Raw genomic sequence first — 14,501 nt, forward strand, 5'->3', positions numbered from 1 at the left:
ATTGAATGTGTGGGTATTAATTGTCAAATGCTAGCAACGTAATTAAGCATGTCAGCTTTCTTTTCAATGTCTGCAGGTAAATTTTGGGTCTACTGAGTGGTGCAGCCGTCTAAGGCACTGCATCTCAGTGCTAGAGGTGTCACTACAGACCCTGGTTTGATCCTGGGCCGTATCACAACCGGCAGCACAATTGGCCCAGCTTTGTCCGGGTTTGGCGGGGTAGGCCGTCATTGTAAAATAAGAATTTGCTCTTAACTGACTTGCTTAGTTAAGTAAAAAATATATACATTAATTTGAACAATATTTATGTAGCCTATACAACGTGCCAAGAGAAGGGATGTTTTGACAGGCTCTCACTACAGTATTTTGCTTTCAGCTCTCAACCAGCCCATAAGCTGTGGGCGGTACTGTCCCTCCCCTGTGTGAGGAAAATGACACAGCACAGGGATTACACGCATTGATATATCCTGGGTTGTTTGCACATTAGACGAGCAGTACTTGGAAATATCTGAATTGGATTTAAATGTATGTTTGTCTGTGTTAATCTAATGGTATTGCAAGTGTTATACAATGAGTTTGCGAGACTCTCCGGACCAGAATAAATTGTGGCGTATCGGTCCATGTATTATAACTGCGCTAATAATTATAAAGTCAACTGTTTGCACACCGGTGTCAACGGACTTGCGGGTCGAGACACCTGAGGCTGAGGTACGTGTGTTATTAGAAGTTTTCTAAATTGTTTACTGCTCGAAACTTTAGAACTAAACTACTTTTGACGAGATATTCAAAAACACAAGATTGCGTTTACACAGGTAGCCAAATCTGATATTTTGGTCTGATTGGTCAATACCTATCAGGGGGAAAAAATACAGAATGGCTGCGTTTAGTATACAAAGTGCAGTGTTGAATGAATTTAGTCATTTGACTCACCTAAATTGAGCCAGGTAGCATACGCCCACAGCAACTGTCAGTTTAGAGTGGTTGGCAGGCTACCTCCGATTGAGCTCTGATAATGGGAAATCGAAGAGAAAATGGCTGTCGGGTGTAAATTCCATTATAATATAATGCATGAGCGCAAGACGTTCATACGTGTTTTCAATATCTTGTGCTCAGGGATGGGTTTGGTCAATCTAGCTCTTGCAGGCATTTTACCTTCCAGCAAGATTCCACAGCTACATTCTGGCAGGTATAAATACTAAAACGAACATGTGTTATCCTATACCACTGGTTATACTGACTTGCACACAACACCTTCATTACAGTTTCAGTTTTCAAACCTAAATTATAGTCTAACAAATGTTTAACTCAATTTGTTATGCTGTTTCAGTATTTCAATATACACTGAACGAAAATGCAACAATTTCAAAGATAAAGAATATCAGTCAATTGAAGTAAATTCATTAGGTCCTCATCTATGGATTTCACATGACTGGGAATACAGATATGCATATGTTGGTCACAGATGTTGATTGTGGCCTGTGGAATGCTGTCCCACTCTTCAATGGCTGTGTGAAGTTGCTGAATATTGGTGGGAACTGGAACATGCTGTCGTACACGTCAATCCAGAGCATCCCAAACAGGCTCAATGGGTGATGTCTGGTGGGTATGCAGGCCATGGAAGAACTGAGACATTTTCAACTTACAAGAATTGTGTACAGATACTTGCAACATGGGGAAATGCATTATCATGCTGCAACATGAGGTGGTGGCCGTGGATGAATGGCACGACAACGGGCCTCAGGATCTTGTCACGGTAACTGCATTCAAATTGCCATTGATAAAACGCCATTGTTGTCCGTGCCATAACCCCACCACTACCATGGGGCACGGTTCAAAAGGTTGACATCAGCAAACCACTTGGCAACACAACGCCATACACGTGGTCTGCGGTTGTGATGCCGGTTGAAATTACTGCCAAACCGTGATGAGCACACTTCTTCAGCGTGCCAGTGGCCATTAAATGTGAGCATTTGCCCACTGAAGTTGTTTACGACACCGAACTGCAGTCGGGTCAAGACCCTGTTGAGGACAAAGAGCATGCAGATGAGCTTCCCTGAGACTGTCTCAGAGCATTCCGCAGGTGAAGAAACCAGATGTGGAGGTCCTGGGTTTACACGTGGTCTGCGGTTGTGAAGGCGGTTTGGACATACTACCAAATTCTCTAAAACGATGTCGGAAGAGAAATTAACAGTACATTCTCTGGCAACAGCTTTGGTGGATATTCATGCAGTCAGCATGCAAATTGCATGCTCCCTCAAAACTTGAGACTTCTGTGGTTTGACAATGTAACTTCTCTCTCTACGTTCCCTGTGTGTAAGGGGTCAGGACACACACAGGATTGTCTGCCGTTTGCAAGCCGCGACTATTTAGCATCTCTGAACTTTTTATTTATTTTTTTATTTTATTTCACCATTATTTAACCAGGCAGGCAAGTTGAGAACAAGTTCTCATTTACAATTGCGACCTGTCCAGGATAAAGCAAAGCAGTTCGACACATACAACGACACAGAGTTACACATGGAGTAAAACAAACATACAGTCAATAATACAGTATAAACAAGTCTATATACGATGTGAGCAAATGAGGTAAGATAAGGGAGGTAAAGGCAAAAAAAGGCCATGGTGGCAAAGTAAATACAATATAGCAAGTAAAACATTGGAATGGTAGATTTGCAATGGAAGAATGTGCAAAGTAGAAATAAAAATAATGGGGTGCAAAGGAGCAAAATAAATTAATTAATTAAATACAGTAGGGAAAGAGGTAGTTGTTTGACCTAAAATATAGGTGGGCTATGTACAGGTGCAGTAATCTGTGAGCTGCTCTGACAGTTGGTGCTTAAAGCTAGTGAGGGAGATAAGTGTTTCCAGTTTCAGTGCTTTTTGTAGTTTGTTCCAGTCATTGGCAGCAGAGAACTGGAAGGAGAGGCGGCCAAAGAAAGAATTGGTTTTGGGGGTGACTAGAGAGATATACCTGCTGGAGCATGCGCTACAGGTGGGAGATGCTATGGTGACCAGCGAGCTGAGATAAGGGGGGACTTTACCTAGCAGGGTCTTGTAGATGACATGGAGCCAGTGGGTTTGGCGACGAGTATGAAGCGAGAGCCAGCCAACGAGAGCGTACAGGTCGCAATGGTGGGTAGTATATGAGACTTTGGTGACAAAACGGATTGCACTGTGATAGACTGCATCCAATTTGTTGAGTAGGGTATTGGAGGCTATTTTGTAAATGACATCGCCAAAGTTGAGGATTAGTAGGATGGTCAGTTTTACAAAGGTATGTTTGGCAGCATGAGTGAAGTATGCTTTGTTGCGAAATAGGAAGCCAATTCTAGATTTAACTTTGGATTGGAGATATTTGATATGGGTCTGGAAGGAGAGTTTACAGTCTAACCAGACACCTAAGTATTTGTAGTTGTCCACGTATTCTAAGTCAGAACTGTCCAGAGTAGTGATGTTGGACAGGCGGGCAGGTGCGGGTAGCGATCGGTTGAAGAGCATGCATTTAGTTTTACTTATATTTAAGAGCAATTGGAGGCCACGGAAGGAGAGTTGTATTGCGTTGAAGCTTGCCTGGAGGGTTGTTAACACAGTGTCCAAAGAAGGGCCAGAAGTATACAGAATGGTGTCTGAGTTGTGTGTGAACTGAGTTGTCATCTGTTGATTGTTTATTTTTTTCTTCCCCATAACATCTCCAATCATACCTCTTCCTGTCGGTGCCTGTTAACATCAAGCCCAGTGGTTAGATCCTGATAACTGATGGTCTCTCTACTCTCTTTCTGTAAGATGGGTGGTCTGGAGTCTATCACTCCTCTCCTCAGTCAGAGGGATGAGGGGGAAAGTTAGCATGCTACTACCTGACAGTGACTATAACTATGTCTTTTTAAAGACATGTAGAGAGGACCTAAGGAAATAGTTGAAGGTTACATGGCTGAGGCAAATTAATGTCTGATTTAATAATGTTTAAATACCAAGTAAGTGTGGGAGTCTCATGAAAAATAATGATGTAACATTTATTGCAGGGCTTCCTGGAGAAATATGGATACCTGCACCAGGACAATCACATACATAATGCTGCAGAGGTCAAAACAGCAGTCCGGTACGGTACTACTGTCTCTCAAATAACTCCATCACTTTTGAATTGTCTCCATCTCCTTCATCATGCAATTCTGTTCTGTGTCGGTTTCTTTTTCTTTGTCCCCTTACATTCTCCACTGGCTAAGACTTGGCCATTCTGTCTCTCACACTGTATTTCACAGCCTCACCCTCTGTTCTCAATTCTACCAGTGGGGCATAGAGTAGTCTTCCTAATCAGAGAGCCTGTTCCCAATGGAGCAGAATATTTATGTTGGCCCGAAGACTCAAGTCATAATCTAATTACTTATATTGGATTATGCACTCAATGTCCTACATTGAAAAATGCACTTATCAACATCTCTGTTGGCTTATTTGAGTCAGTACAAGGCTATTAATCTGGTAGCTGAGTCAGGCTGTATGGTGTTAGGGGAGGTTGTAGGTCTGTGGGCCAAACCATGGAGGGGTAATGTAAAAAGGAAGGCAGTAAAATATTCCCTCACTACCACCGAACTGGGAAACCTCCTCTGTTGAAACCTCTCCAAACCACTCTGGAATGTAGAGTTCAAATCTCACTAAGAATGCTATACTGTTGATATACAGTGCTTTCAGAAAGTATTCATACCCCTTGACTTATTCCACATTTTGTTGTGTTTCATCCGGAATTCGAAGTGGATTAAATAGATTTTTTTCCTCAGCCCTCTAGACGTGGCCAAAAGTTTTGAGAATGACACAAATATTAATTTCCACAACATTTGCTGCTTCAGTGTCTTTAGATATTTTTATCAGATGTTACTATGGAATACTGAAGTGTAATTCCAAGCATTTCATAAGTGTCAAAGGCTTTTATTTACAATTACATGAAGTTGATGCAAAGATTTAATATTTGCAGTGTTGACTCTTCTTTTTCATCACCTGTGCAATCCGCCCTGGCATGCTGTCAATTAACTTCTGGACCACATCCTGATGGCAGCCCATTCTTGCATAATCAATGCTTGGAGTTTTGAATTTGTGGGTTTTTGTTTGTCCATCCGCTTCTTGAGGATTGATCACAAGTTCTCAATGGGATTAAGGTCTGGGAAGTTTCCTAGCCATGGACCCAAAATATTGATGTTTTGCTCCCCGAGCCACTTAGTTATCACTTTTGCCTTATGGCAAATTGCTCCATCATGCTGGAAAAGATATTGTTCGTCACCAAACTGTTCCTGGATGGTTGGGAGAAGTTGCTCTCGGAGGATTGTTGGTACCACTCTTTATTCATGGCTGTGTTCTTAGACACAATTGACTGAGAAACAACCCCACACATGAATGGTCTCAGGATGCTTTACTGTTGGCATGACACAGGACTGATGGTAGCGCTCAACTTGTCTTCTCCGGACAAGCTTTTTTTCCTGATACCCCAAACCATCAGAAAGGGGATTCATCAGAGAAAATGACTTTACCCCAGTCTTCAGCAGTCCAATCCCTGTACCTTTTGCAGAATATCAGGCTGTCACTGATGTTTTTCCCAGAGAGAAGTGGCTTCTTTGCTGCTTCCTCCAAAGGTCTTCGCCTCACTGTGCGTGCAGATGCACTCACACCTGCCTGCTGCCATTCCTGTGCAAGCTCTGTACTGGTGGTGCCCCGATCCCGCAGCTGAATCAACTTTAGGAGACAGTCCTGGCGCTTCCTGGACTTTCTTGGGCGCCCTGAAGCCTTCTTCACAACAATTTCACCGCTCTGCTTGAAGTTCTTGATGATCCGATAAATGGTTGATTTAGGTGCAATCTTACTGGCAGCAATATCCTTGCTTGTGAAGCCCTTTTTGTGCAAAGGTAACCATGATTGACAGAGGAAGAACAATGATTCCAAGCACCACCCTCCTTTTGAAGCTTCCAGTCTGTTATTCGAACTCAAACAGCATGACAGAGTGATCTCCAGCCTTGTCCTCGTCAACATTCACACCTGTGTTGATGAGAGAATCACTGACATGATGTCAGCTGGTCCTTCTGTGGCAGGGCTGAAATGCAGTGGAAATGTTTTTGGGGGATTCAGTTAATTTGCATGGCAAAGAGGGACTTTGCAATTAATTGCAATTCATCTGATCATGCTTTATAACACTCTGGAGTATATGCAAATTGCCATCATACAAACTGAGGCAGCAGACTTTGTGAAAATTAATATTTGTGTCGTTCTCAAAACTTTTGGCCACGACTGTACACACAATACCCCATACCCATTGGATGCAGTGATCACAATATAGTGGCTGTATAAAGTTCCAAAAGCTGGGCCTAAAATAGTGTATAAGAGATCATACAAAGGATTTTGCTGTGGATCTTATGTGGATTACGTTAAAAATATTTGTTGGTCTTATTAATAAGGAGCATCCAGGTGCTGCACTTGATTAATTAAGAAACTGACTGTTAAGAAACGGACTGTTAGGCTCCATGGATTGATAAGGAATTGAAAAACTGTAAGGTTGAAAGAGATGGGACAAAAGGAGTGGCTAATAAGTCTGGCTGCTCATCTGACTGGCTGACTTACTACAAATTGAGAAATGATGTCCAAACTCAACAAAAATAATAAACTGTATTATGAAGCCAAGACCAATGATATAAAGAATGATGGAAAAAAAACTTTGGAGTACTTTAAATTAAATTATGGGCAGAAAGACAAATTCAACTCCATCTTTCATTGAATCAGACAACTTATTCATCACAAAACCATTTGTTGTTGCCAATTATTTTAATGATTACTTCATTTGCAAAGTGGGCAAACTTAGCCAAACTTAGCCAGGAACAACGAACAGTGAGCCATAGCATTCTTACAATGCTTTTCTTTCCTTAATTAGTTTTTGTTATGCATTAGTACGAGTACTCATGCATAACAAAAACTAATTAAGGAAAGAAAAGCATTGTAAGTTTGAATGTTGTTAAGTTAGTGTGGGAGAGGTAGGAAAATGATTGTTATCGATCAATAATGACAAACCTCCTGGCATTGACAACTTAGATGGAAAGCTACTGAGGATGGTGGCTGACACTATAGCCACTCCTATCTGTCATATCTTTAATCTGAGCCTAGAAAAGTCTTTGTCCTTAGGCCTGGAGGGAAGCCATAATCATTCCGCGACCCTAGAGTGGTAAAGCTGCCTTTAATGGTTCTAACAGCAGACCTATAAACTTGCTGCCAGCTCTTAGCAAACTGTTGGAAAACATTGCGTTTGGCCAAATACAATGCTATTTCTCTGTAAACAAATTAACAACAGACTTTCAGCATGCTTATAGAGAAGGGCGCTCAACATGTACTGCACTGACACAAAAGGCCGATGATTGTTTGAAAGAAATTGATAATAAGAAGATTGAGGGAGCTGTACTGTTAGATTTCAGTGCAGCCTTTGATATTATTGACCATAACCTGTAATTAAGAAAACTGATGTGTTATGGCTTTTCAACCTCTGCCATATTGTAGATTCAGAGCTATCTATCTAATAGTTTTCTTTAATGGAAGCTTCTCTAATGTCAAATATGTGAAGTGTGGTGTACCACAGGACAGCTCTCTAGACCCTCTACTCTTTTCTATTTTTATCAATGACCTTCCACTCGCATTAAACAAAGCATGTGTGTCCATGTATGCTGATGATTCAACCATATGCATCAGACCTGAATCTGGTAATGAATGGTGTGGTTGTTGAACAAGTTATGGAGACTAAATGACTTGGTATTACCTTAGATTGTAAATTGTCATGGTCAAAAAATATAGATTCAATGGTTGTAAAAATGAGGAGAGGTCTGTCCACAAAGCAAGTCCGGCTGGCTCTAGTTTTATCTTGTCTTGATTATTGTCCAGTCATATGGTCAAGTGCTGCAAAGAAAGACCTAGTTACGCTGCAGCTGGCCAAGAACAGAGGCACGTCTTGCTCTTCATTGTAATCAGAGGGGTAATATTAATCCCATCCTAGCCGTGTCTGAAACCTGGCTTAGGAAGGCCACGACAAATTCTGAAATTTCCATCCCCAACAACAACATTTTCCACCAAGATAGAACTGCCAAAGGGGGTGGAGTTGCAATCTACTGCAGAGATCGTCTGCGGAGGTCTGTTATGCTATCCAGGTCTGTGCCCAAACAGTTCAAGCTACTACTTTTAAAAAACCACGTTTCCAGAAATAAGTATCTCACTATTGCCGCTTGTTATAGACCCCCCTCTCAGCCCCCAGCTGTGCCCTGGACACCATATGCAAATTAATTGCACCCCATTTATCTTCAGAGTTTATACTGTTAGGTGACCTAAACTGGGATATGCTTAACACCCTGTTGCCGTCCTACAATCTAAGATAGATGCCCTCAATCTCACACTAATTGTCAAGGAACCTTCCAGGTACAACCCTAAATCAGTAAACACGGGCTCCCTCATATATATCATCCTGACCAACCTGCCCTCTAAATACACCTCTGTTGTCTTCAACCAGGATCTCAGCGATCACAGCCTCATTGCCTGCGTCTGTAATGGGTCCATGGTCAAACGACCACCCCTCATCACTGTCAAACGCTCCCTAAAACACTTCAGCAAGCAGGCCTTTCTAATCGACCTGGCCCGGGTATCCTGGAAGGATATTGACCTCATTCCGTCAGTAGAGGATGCCTGATTATTTTTTTAAAGTGCTTTCCTCAATATCTTAAATAAGCATGCCCCATTCAAAAAATGTAGAACCAAGAACAGATATAGCCCTTGGTTCACTCCAGACTTGACTGCCCTTGACCAGCACAAAAACATCCTTTGGCATACTGCATTAGCATTGAATAGCCCCCGCAATATGCAACTTTCAGGGAAATTAGGAACCAGTATACACAGGCAGTTAGGTAAGCAAAGGCTAGCTTTTTCAAACAGAAATTTGCATCCTGTAGCACAAACTCCAAAAAGTTCTGGGACACTGTAAAGTGCATGGAGAATAAGAGCACCTCCTCCCAGCTGCCCACTGCACTGAGGCTAGGAAACACTGTCACCACCGATAAATCTATGATAATTGAGAATTTCAATAAGCATTTCTCTACAGCTGGCCATGCTTTCCACCTGGCTACCCCTACCCCGGTCAGCAGCTTTGCACCCCACACAGCAACAGGCCAAAGCCTCCCCACTTCTCCTTCACCCATATCCAGATAGCTGATTTTCTGAAAGAGCTGCAAAATCTGGACCCCTACAAATCAGCAGGTCTAGACAATCTGGACCCTCTGTTTCTAAAATTATCTGCCTCAATTGTTGCAGCCCCTATTATTAGCCTGTTCAAACTCTCTTTCGTATCGTCTGAGATCCCTAAAGATTGGAAAGCTGCCGCGGTCATCCCCTCTTCAAAGGGCGAGACACTCTAGACCCAAACTGTTACAGACCTAGTGGGGCAAAAAAGTATTTAGTCAGCCACCAATTGTGCAAGTTCTCCCACTTAAAAAGATGAGAGGCCTGTAATTTTCATCATATGTACACTTCAACTATGACAGACAAAATGAGAAAAAAAATCCAGAAAATCACATTGTATTTTAATGAATTTATTTGCAAATTATGGTGAAAAATAAGTATTTGGTCAATAACAAAAGTTTATCTCAATACTTTGCTATATACCCTTTGTTGGCTATGACAGATGTTTTCTGTAAGTCTTCACAAGGTTTTCAAACACTGTTGCTGGTATTTTGGCCTATTCCTCCATGCAGATCTCCTCTAGAGCAGTGATGTTTTGGGGCTGTTGCTGGGCAACACAGGCTTTCAACTCCCTCCAAAGATTTTCTATGGGGTTAAGATCTGGAGACTGGCTCGGCCACTCCAGGACCTTGAAATGCTTCTTACGAAGCCACTCCTTCGTTGCCCGGGCGTTGTGTTTGGGATCATTGTTATGCTGAAAGACCCAGCCACGTTTCATCTTCAATGCCCTTGCTGATGGAAGGAGGTTTACACTCAAAATCTCACGATACATGGCCCCATTCATTCTTTCCTTTACACGGATCAGTCGTCCTGGTCCCTTTGCAGAAAAACAGCCCCAAAGCATGATGTTTCCACCCCCATGCTTCACAGTAGGTATGGTGTTCTTTGGATGCAACTCAGCATTCTTTGTCCTCCAAACACGACGAGTTGAGTTTTTACCAAAAAGTTCTATTTTGGTTTCATCTGACCATATGACATTCTCCCAATCTTCTTCTGGATCATCCAAATGCTCTCTAGCAAACTTCAGATGGGCCTGGACATGTACTGGCTTAAGCAGGGGGACACGTCTGGCACTGCAGGATTTGAGTCCCTGGCGGCGTAGTGTGTTATTGATGGTAGGCTTTGTTACTTTGGTCCCAGCTCTCTGCAGGTCATTCACTAGGTCCCCCCGTGTGGTTCTGGGATTCTTGCTCACTGTTCTTGTGATCACACGGGGTGAGATCTTGCGTGGAGTCCCAGATCGAGGGAGATTATCAGTGGTCTTGTATGTCTTCCATTTCCTAATAATTGCTCCCACAGTTGATTTCTTCAAACCAAGCTGCTTACCTATTGCAGATTCAGTCTTTCCAGCCTGGTGCAGGTCTACAATTTTGTTTCTGGTGTCCTTTGACAGCTCTTTGGTCTTGGCCATAGTGGAGTTTGGAGTGTGACTGTTTGAGGTTGTAGACAGGTGTCTTTTATACTGATAACAAGTTCAAACAGGTGCCGTTAATACAGGTAATGAGTGGAGGACAGAGGAGCCTCTTAAAGAAGAAGTTACAGGTCTGTGAGAGCCAGAAATCTTGCTTGTTTGTAGGTGACCAAATACTTATTTTCCACCATAATTTGCAAATAAATTCATAAAATATCCTACAATGTGATTATCTGGATTTTTTTTCTAATTTTGTCTGTCATAGTTGAAGTGTACCTATGATGAAAATGACAGGCCTCTCTCATCTTTTTAAGTGAGAGAACTTACACAATTGGTGGCTGACTAAATACTTTTGTGCCCCACTGTATATCATTGTAATGTACTTTATTTTTAATGTTTTTCACTTCTTCTTTTTTCTTTTGTTCTTGGCTTTCAAAACGGCATCAGACCAAACACTACTCACTCAGTTCCAGGTTGGATGGTGTCCTCAGGTCTCTGCTGTTTGTTTGCTAGATCACCCCCGTATAGCTTGGAAACCGGAAACATTGGTAGCAGTAATCTATCTGGTTAATTTTGTCAAAAATGTGGTTGTAGGTTTGGAGTTCTGATCTGGAGCAAAGGCCATGCTGTGGAGGGTAGTATTCTGCATATGTTCCTGCCAAAAAATCCAAGTTTATCTAACTCCAAATCTATAATTTTGTAAAAAACAAGAAAAATGTGATAGCTCACATGCAGCTGTGTGTCTTGTAGAATGCCCCGGAGACTTCAGGCTGTTCTGTAGACAAGCACTAGATGGTTGTACCTAATAAACTGGCCAGTGAGTGTATAATATAATCATTAGATATACTCTTTAAGTAATGAGGTTTGAGACCGTGATTGTCTCTTTGTGTGAGTTAAATACAGCAGGGACAGTGACACTGAAATTATGACATCAAAATGTATTCCTCAGTGTGACCAAGACAGAGTTTGTTTCATGTATTGTTCATGTATTGTATACTAATCTGAATACATTTTTCCGCCACCTCCTCTCTCACAGGGAGTTTCAGTGGCTGTCCCACCTGCCCGTCACAGGACAGCTGGATGGTGCCACCCTGAAGCAGATGGGCACACCACGGTGTGGGGTAAAGGATGAGGGCAGCCATCAGGTCTGGGCACAGAGAGTCTATGCAGTCTTCACAGGCAAGATGGCGTCCAATGGGTCACAAACCCGCAGGAAACGCTATGCCCAACTAGGTAAGGGAATACACTCAAAGGTGTGTGTGTGTGTGTGTGTGCGTGCGTGCGTGCCAGAAGCAGGTAGTCAGTGGCGTGCCAAGGTAACAATGGCTTTTGTTTCATGTTGTTGAGCTCTGTATATTTGCACAGCATGAGTTTTCCAGTGACACAAACCTCCCCAGCACAAATCTCCCAGGCGAGCTGAATGCCTTCTATGCTTGCATCGAGGCAAACAACACTGAGCCAGCCATGAGAGTCCCTGCTTTCCAGGACAATTGTGTGTTCTCGCTCTCCGTGGCCGATGTGAGTATGAATTTTAAACAGGTAAACACTCACAAGGCCGTTGGGTCAGATGGAATACCAGGCCGTGTTCTCAGAGCATTCACAGACCAGCTGGAAACTGTCTTTACAGCCATTTTCAACATCTCGGTCTGTAATTCCAAAGGTAATCTCAAAGGTAACCTGCTTAAATGACTATAGTGCCATAGCATTTACATCTATAACCATGAAATGCGTTGAAAGGCTGGTCATGGTACACATCAACAATCGCGAACCGCCCCAACATATCCACAGATGACACAATCTCTATTGCACTACACACTGCTCTCTCCCAACTGGACAAGAGGAATACATATGTGAGAATGCTGTTCATTGACAACAGGTCAGCGTTCACCACCATAGTTCCTTCCAAGCTCATCACCAATCTCGGTATCCTTGGACTGAACACCTTCCTCTGCAACTGGATCCTAAACTTTCTGATGGGCCGCCCCCAGGTGGTGAGGGTAGGTAACAACATCTGCCACACTGACACTCAACATGGGGGCCCCTCAGGGTTGTGTGCTTAGTCCCCTTCTGTACTCCCTGTTCACCCATGACTGTGGCCACACACAACTCTAACACCATCATCAAGTTTGCTGACGACATGCTTGTGGCAGGACTGATTGCAGAAGACAATGAGACAGCCTACAGGGAGGAGGTCAGAGACCTGGCAGTGTGAAGCCAGGATAACAACCTCTCTTTCAACATCAGCAAGACAAAGGAACTGATCAGTGACTACAGGAAATGGAAGGGCGAGCCTGCCCCCAATCCACATTGACGAGGCTGTAGTGGAGCAGGTTGACAGCTTCAACTTACTCGGTGTCCACATTATTAAGGACTTAACACAGTCCTCTCAAACCAGCACAGTTGTGAAGAAGGCACGACAAAGCCTCTTCCCCCTCAGGAGGTTGAAAAGATTTGACATAGTCCCTCATATCCTCAAAAAGTTGTACAGCTGCACCATTGAGAGCATATTGACTGACTGCATCAACGCTTGGTATGGCAACCCCACTGCTCGCAAGGCGCTACAGATGGTGTTGTGGAAAGAGCTCCCTGCCATCCAGGACCACTATACCAGGCAGTGTCAGAGGAAGACACGGAAAATTGTCAAAGACCCCAGCCATCAAAGCCATTTACTGTTCACTCTGCTACAGCAGGTCAAGCGGTACCGGAGCGCCAAATCTGGGACCAAAAGGCTCCTGAACAGCTTCTACCCCCAAGCCATAAGACTGCTGAACAGTTAATCAAATGGCTAACCTGACTATTTGCATTGACCTTTTTTTGCACTGACTCTTGCACTAACTCAATAATGCACACTGGACACTCCAACACACACACACACACACACACACATGCATATTGATGCCACACACACACTTTCACATGCTTCACATATGCTGCGCTGCTACTCATTTTATTATCTATCCTGATTGTCGAGCCACTTTCACCCTTACCTACATGTACATATGACCTCAACTACAGTACCTCGTACCCCTGCACATTGATTCGGTACTGGCACTCCTTATGTATAGCCTCGTTATTGTTATTTATTGTGTTACTATTTTCTATTTTTATTGGCAAATTTTCTTAATCTGCATTGTTGGGAAAGGGCTCATACATAAGCATTTCACGGTAAAGACTACACCTGTTGTATGTGACAAATAAAATGTCATTTTGTTTTGATATGCTTGTGGAGTCTGTGGCTGTGGTAGCTCCAGAGCTCAGAAAGGGTGCACACCGTGCTCTGGGTGGGTCTCCTGTCGTGAAGCCCATGACTAATAGCACTGAGGGCTGTAGTTAAGGCCTCAGAAGAGCGTCTGATGTCCCACGCTTTGGCCAGAACGACCCCTCTGCTGCAGGGGTACTAGTGGTTATCTACTCAACTCTACCTGTACCTAGCGAATTACACTGCATTCTATGGAGTCTCATTAGCATATTCACTGCAGATGAATTGTACCATACATACCCCACTGGATCAGAACATATATTCTGGATTTTGGTTATCCATAAGCATAACGTTTCAGTCAAAGCACTAAGGTGACCTCTTTTTCCTCCTAGGAAGTATGATTGACAGTTGAAACAATGCCACAATTTGACACCAACACCAGTGCATGTGGTGGTTGACTGTTATACTTGGTCTCTTCAGATGTTTTGACCCTGCAAAGATCCTCTGCTTGTGTCTACTGTTTATGTTAGACGGTATCTGGTCTCTCACTACATGAGAGAAAAACAGTAACTTTAACAGCCGTGTCAGTGACCATGAGGAGGAGGCAACCATCCCTCCCATGTTCCTGCTCATAGCCTGAACTGTGAACACTCC

The 14,501-nt window shown here is 43.1% G+C and overlaps 1 protein-coding gene across 1 annotated transcript in view; it reads left to right on the forward strand.

Annotated features, from left to right (window-relative positions):
* The first annotated feature begins 418 nt into the window (after nucleotides 1-418).
* mmp28 (matrix metallopeptidase 28) overlaps nucleotides 419-14,501 on the forward strand; it is a 34,058-nt gene continuing 19,975 nt past the window's right edge. Inside the window, exons 1-3 of the mRNA XM_064984183.1 lie at nucleotides 419-708; nucleotides 4,020-4,096; nucleotides 11,685-11,881. Of these exons, the coding sequence (XP_064840255.1) occupies nucleotides 571-708; nucleotides 4,020-4,096; nucleotides 11,685-11,881 (412 nt within the window). The 5' untranslated portion in view covers nucleotides 419-570. The remainder of the gene's footprint in view (nucleotides 709-4,019; nucleotides 4,097-11,684; nucleotides 11,882-14,501) is intronic.

The sequence above is a fragment of the Oncorhynchus masou genome, chromosome 13, assembly GCF_036934945.1.
Source record: "Oncorhynchus masou masou isolate Uvic2021 chromosome 13, UVic_Omas_1.1, whole genome shotgun sequence".
Taxonomy (NCBI): domain Eukaryota; kingdom Metazoa; phylum Chordata; class Actinopteri; order Salmoniformes; family Salmonidae; genus Oncorhynchus; species Oncorhynchus masou.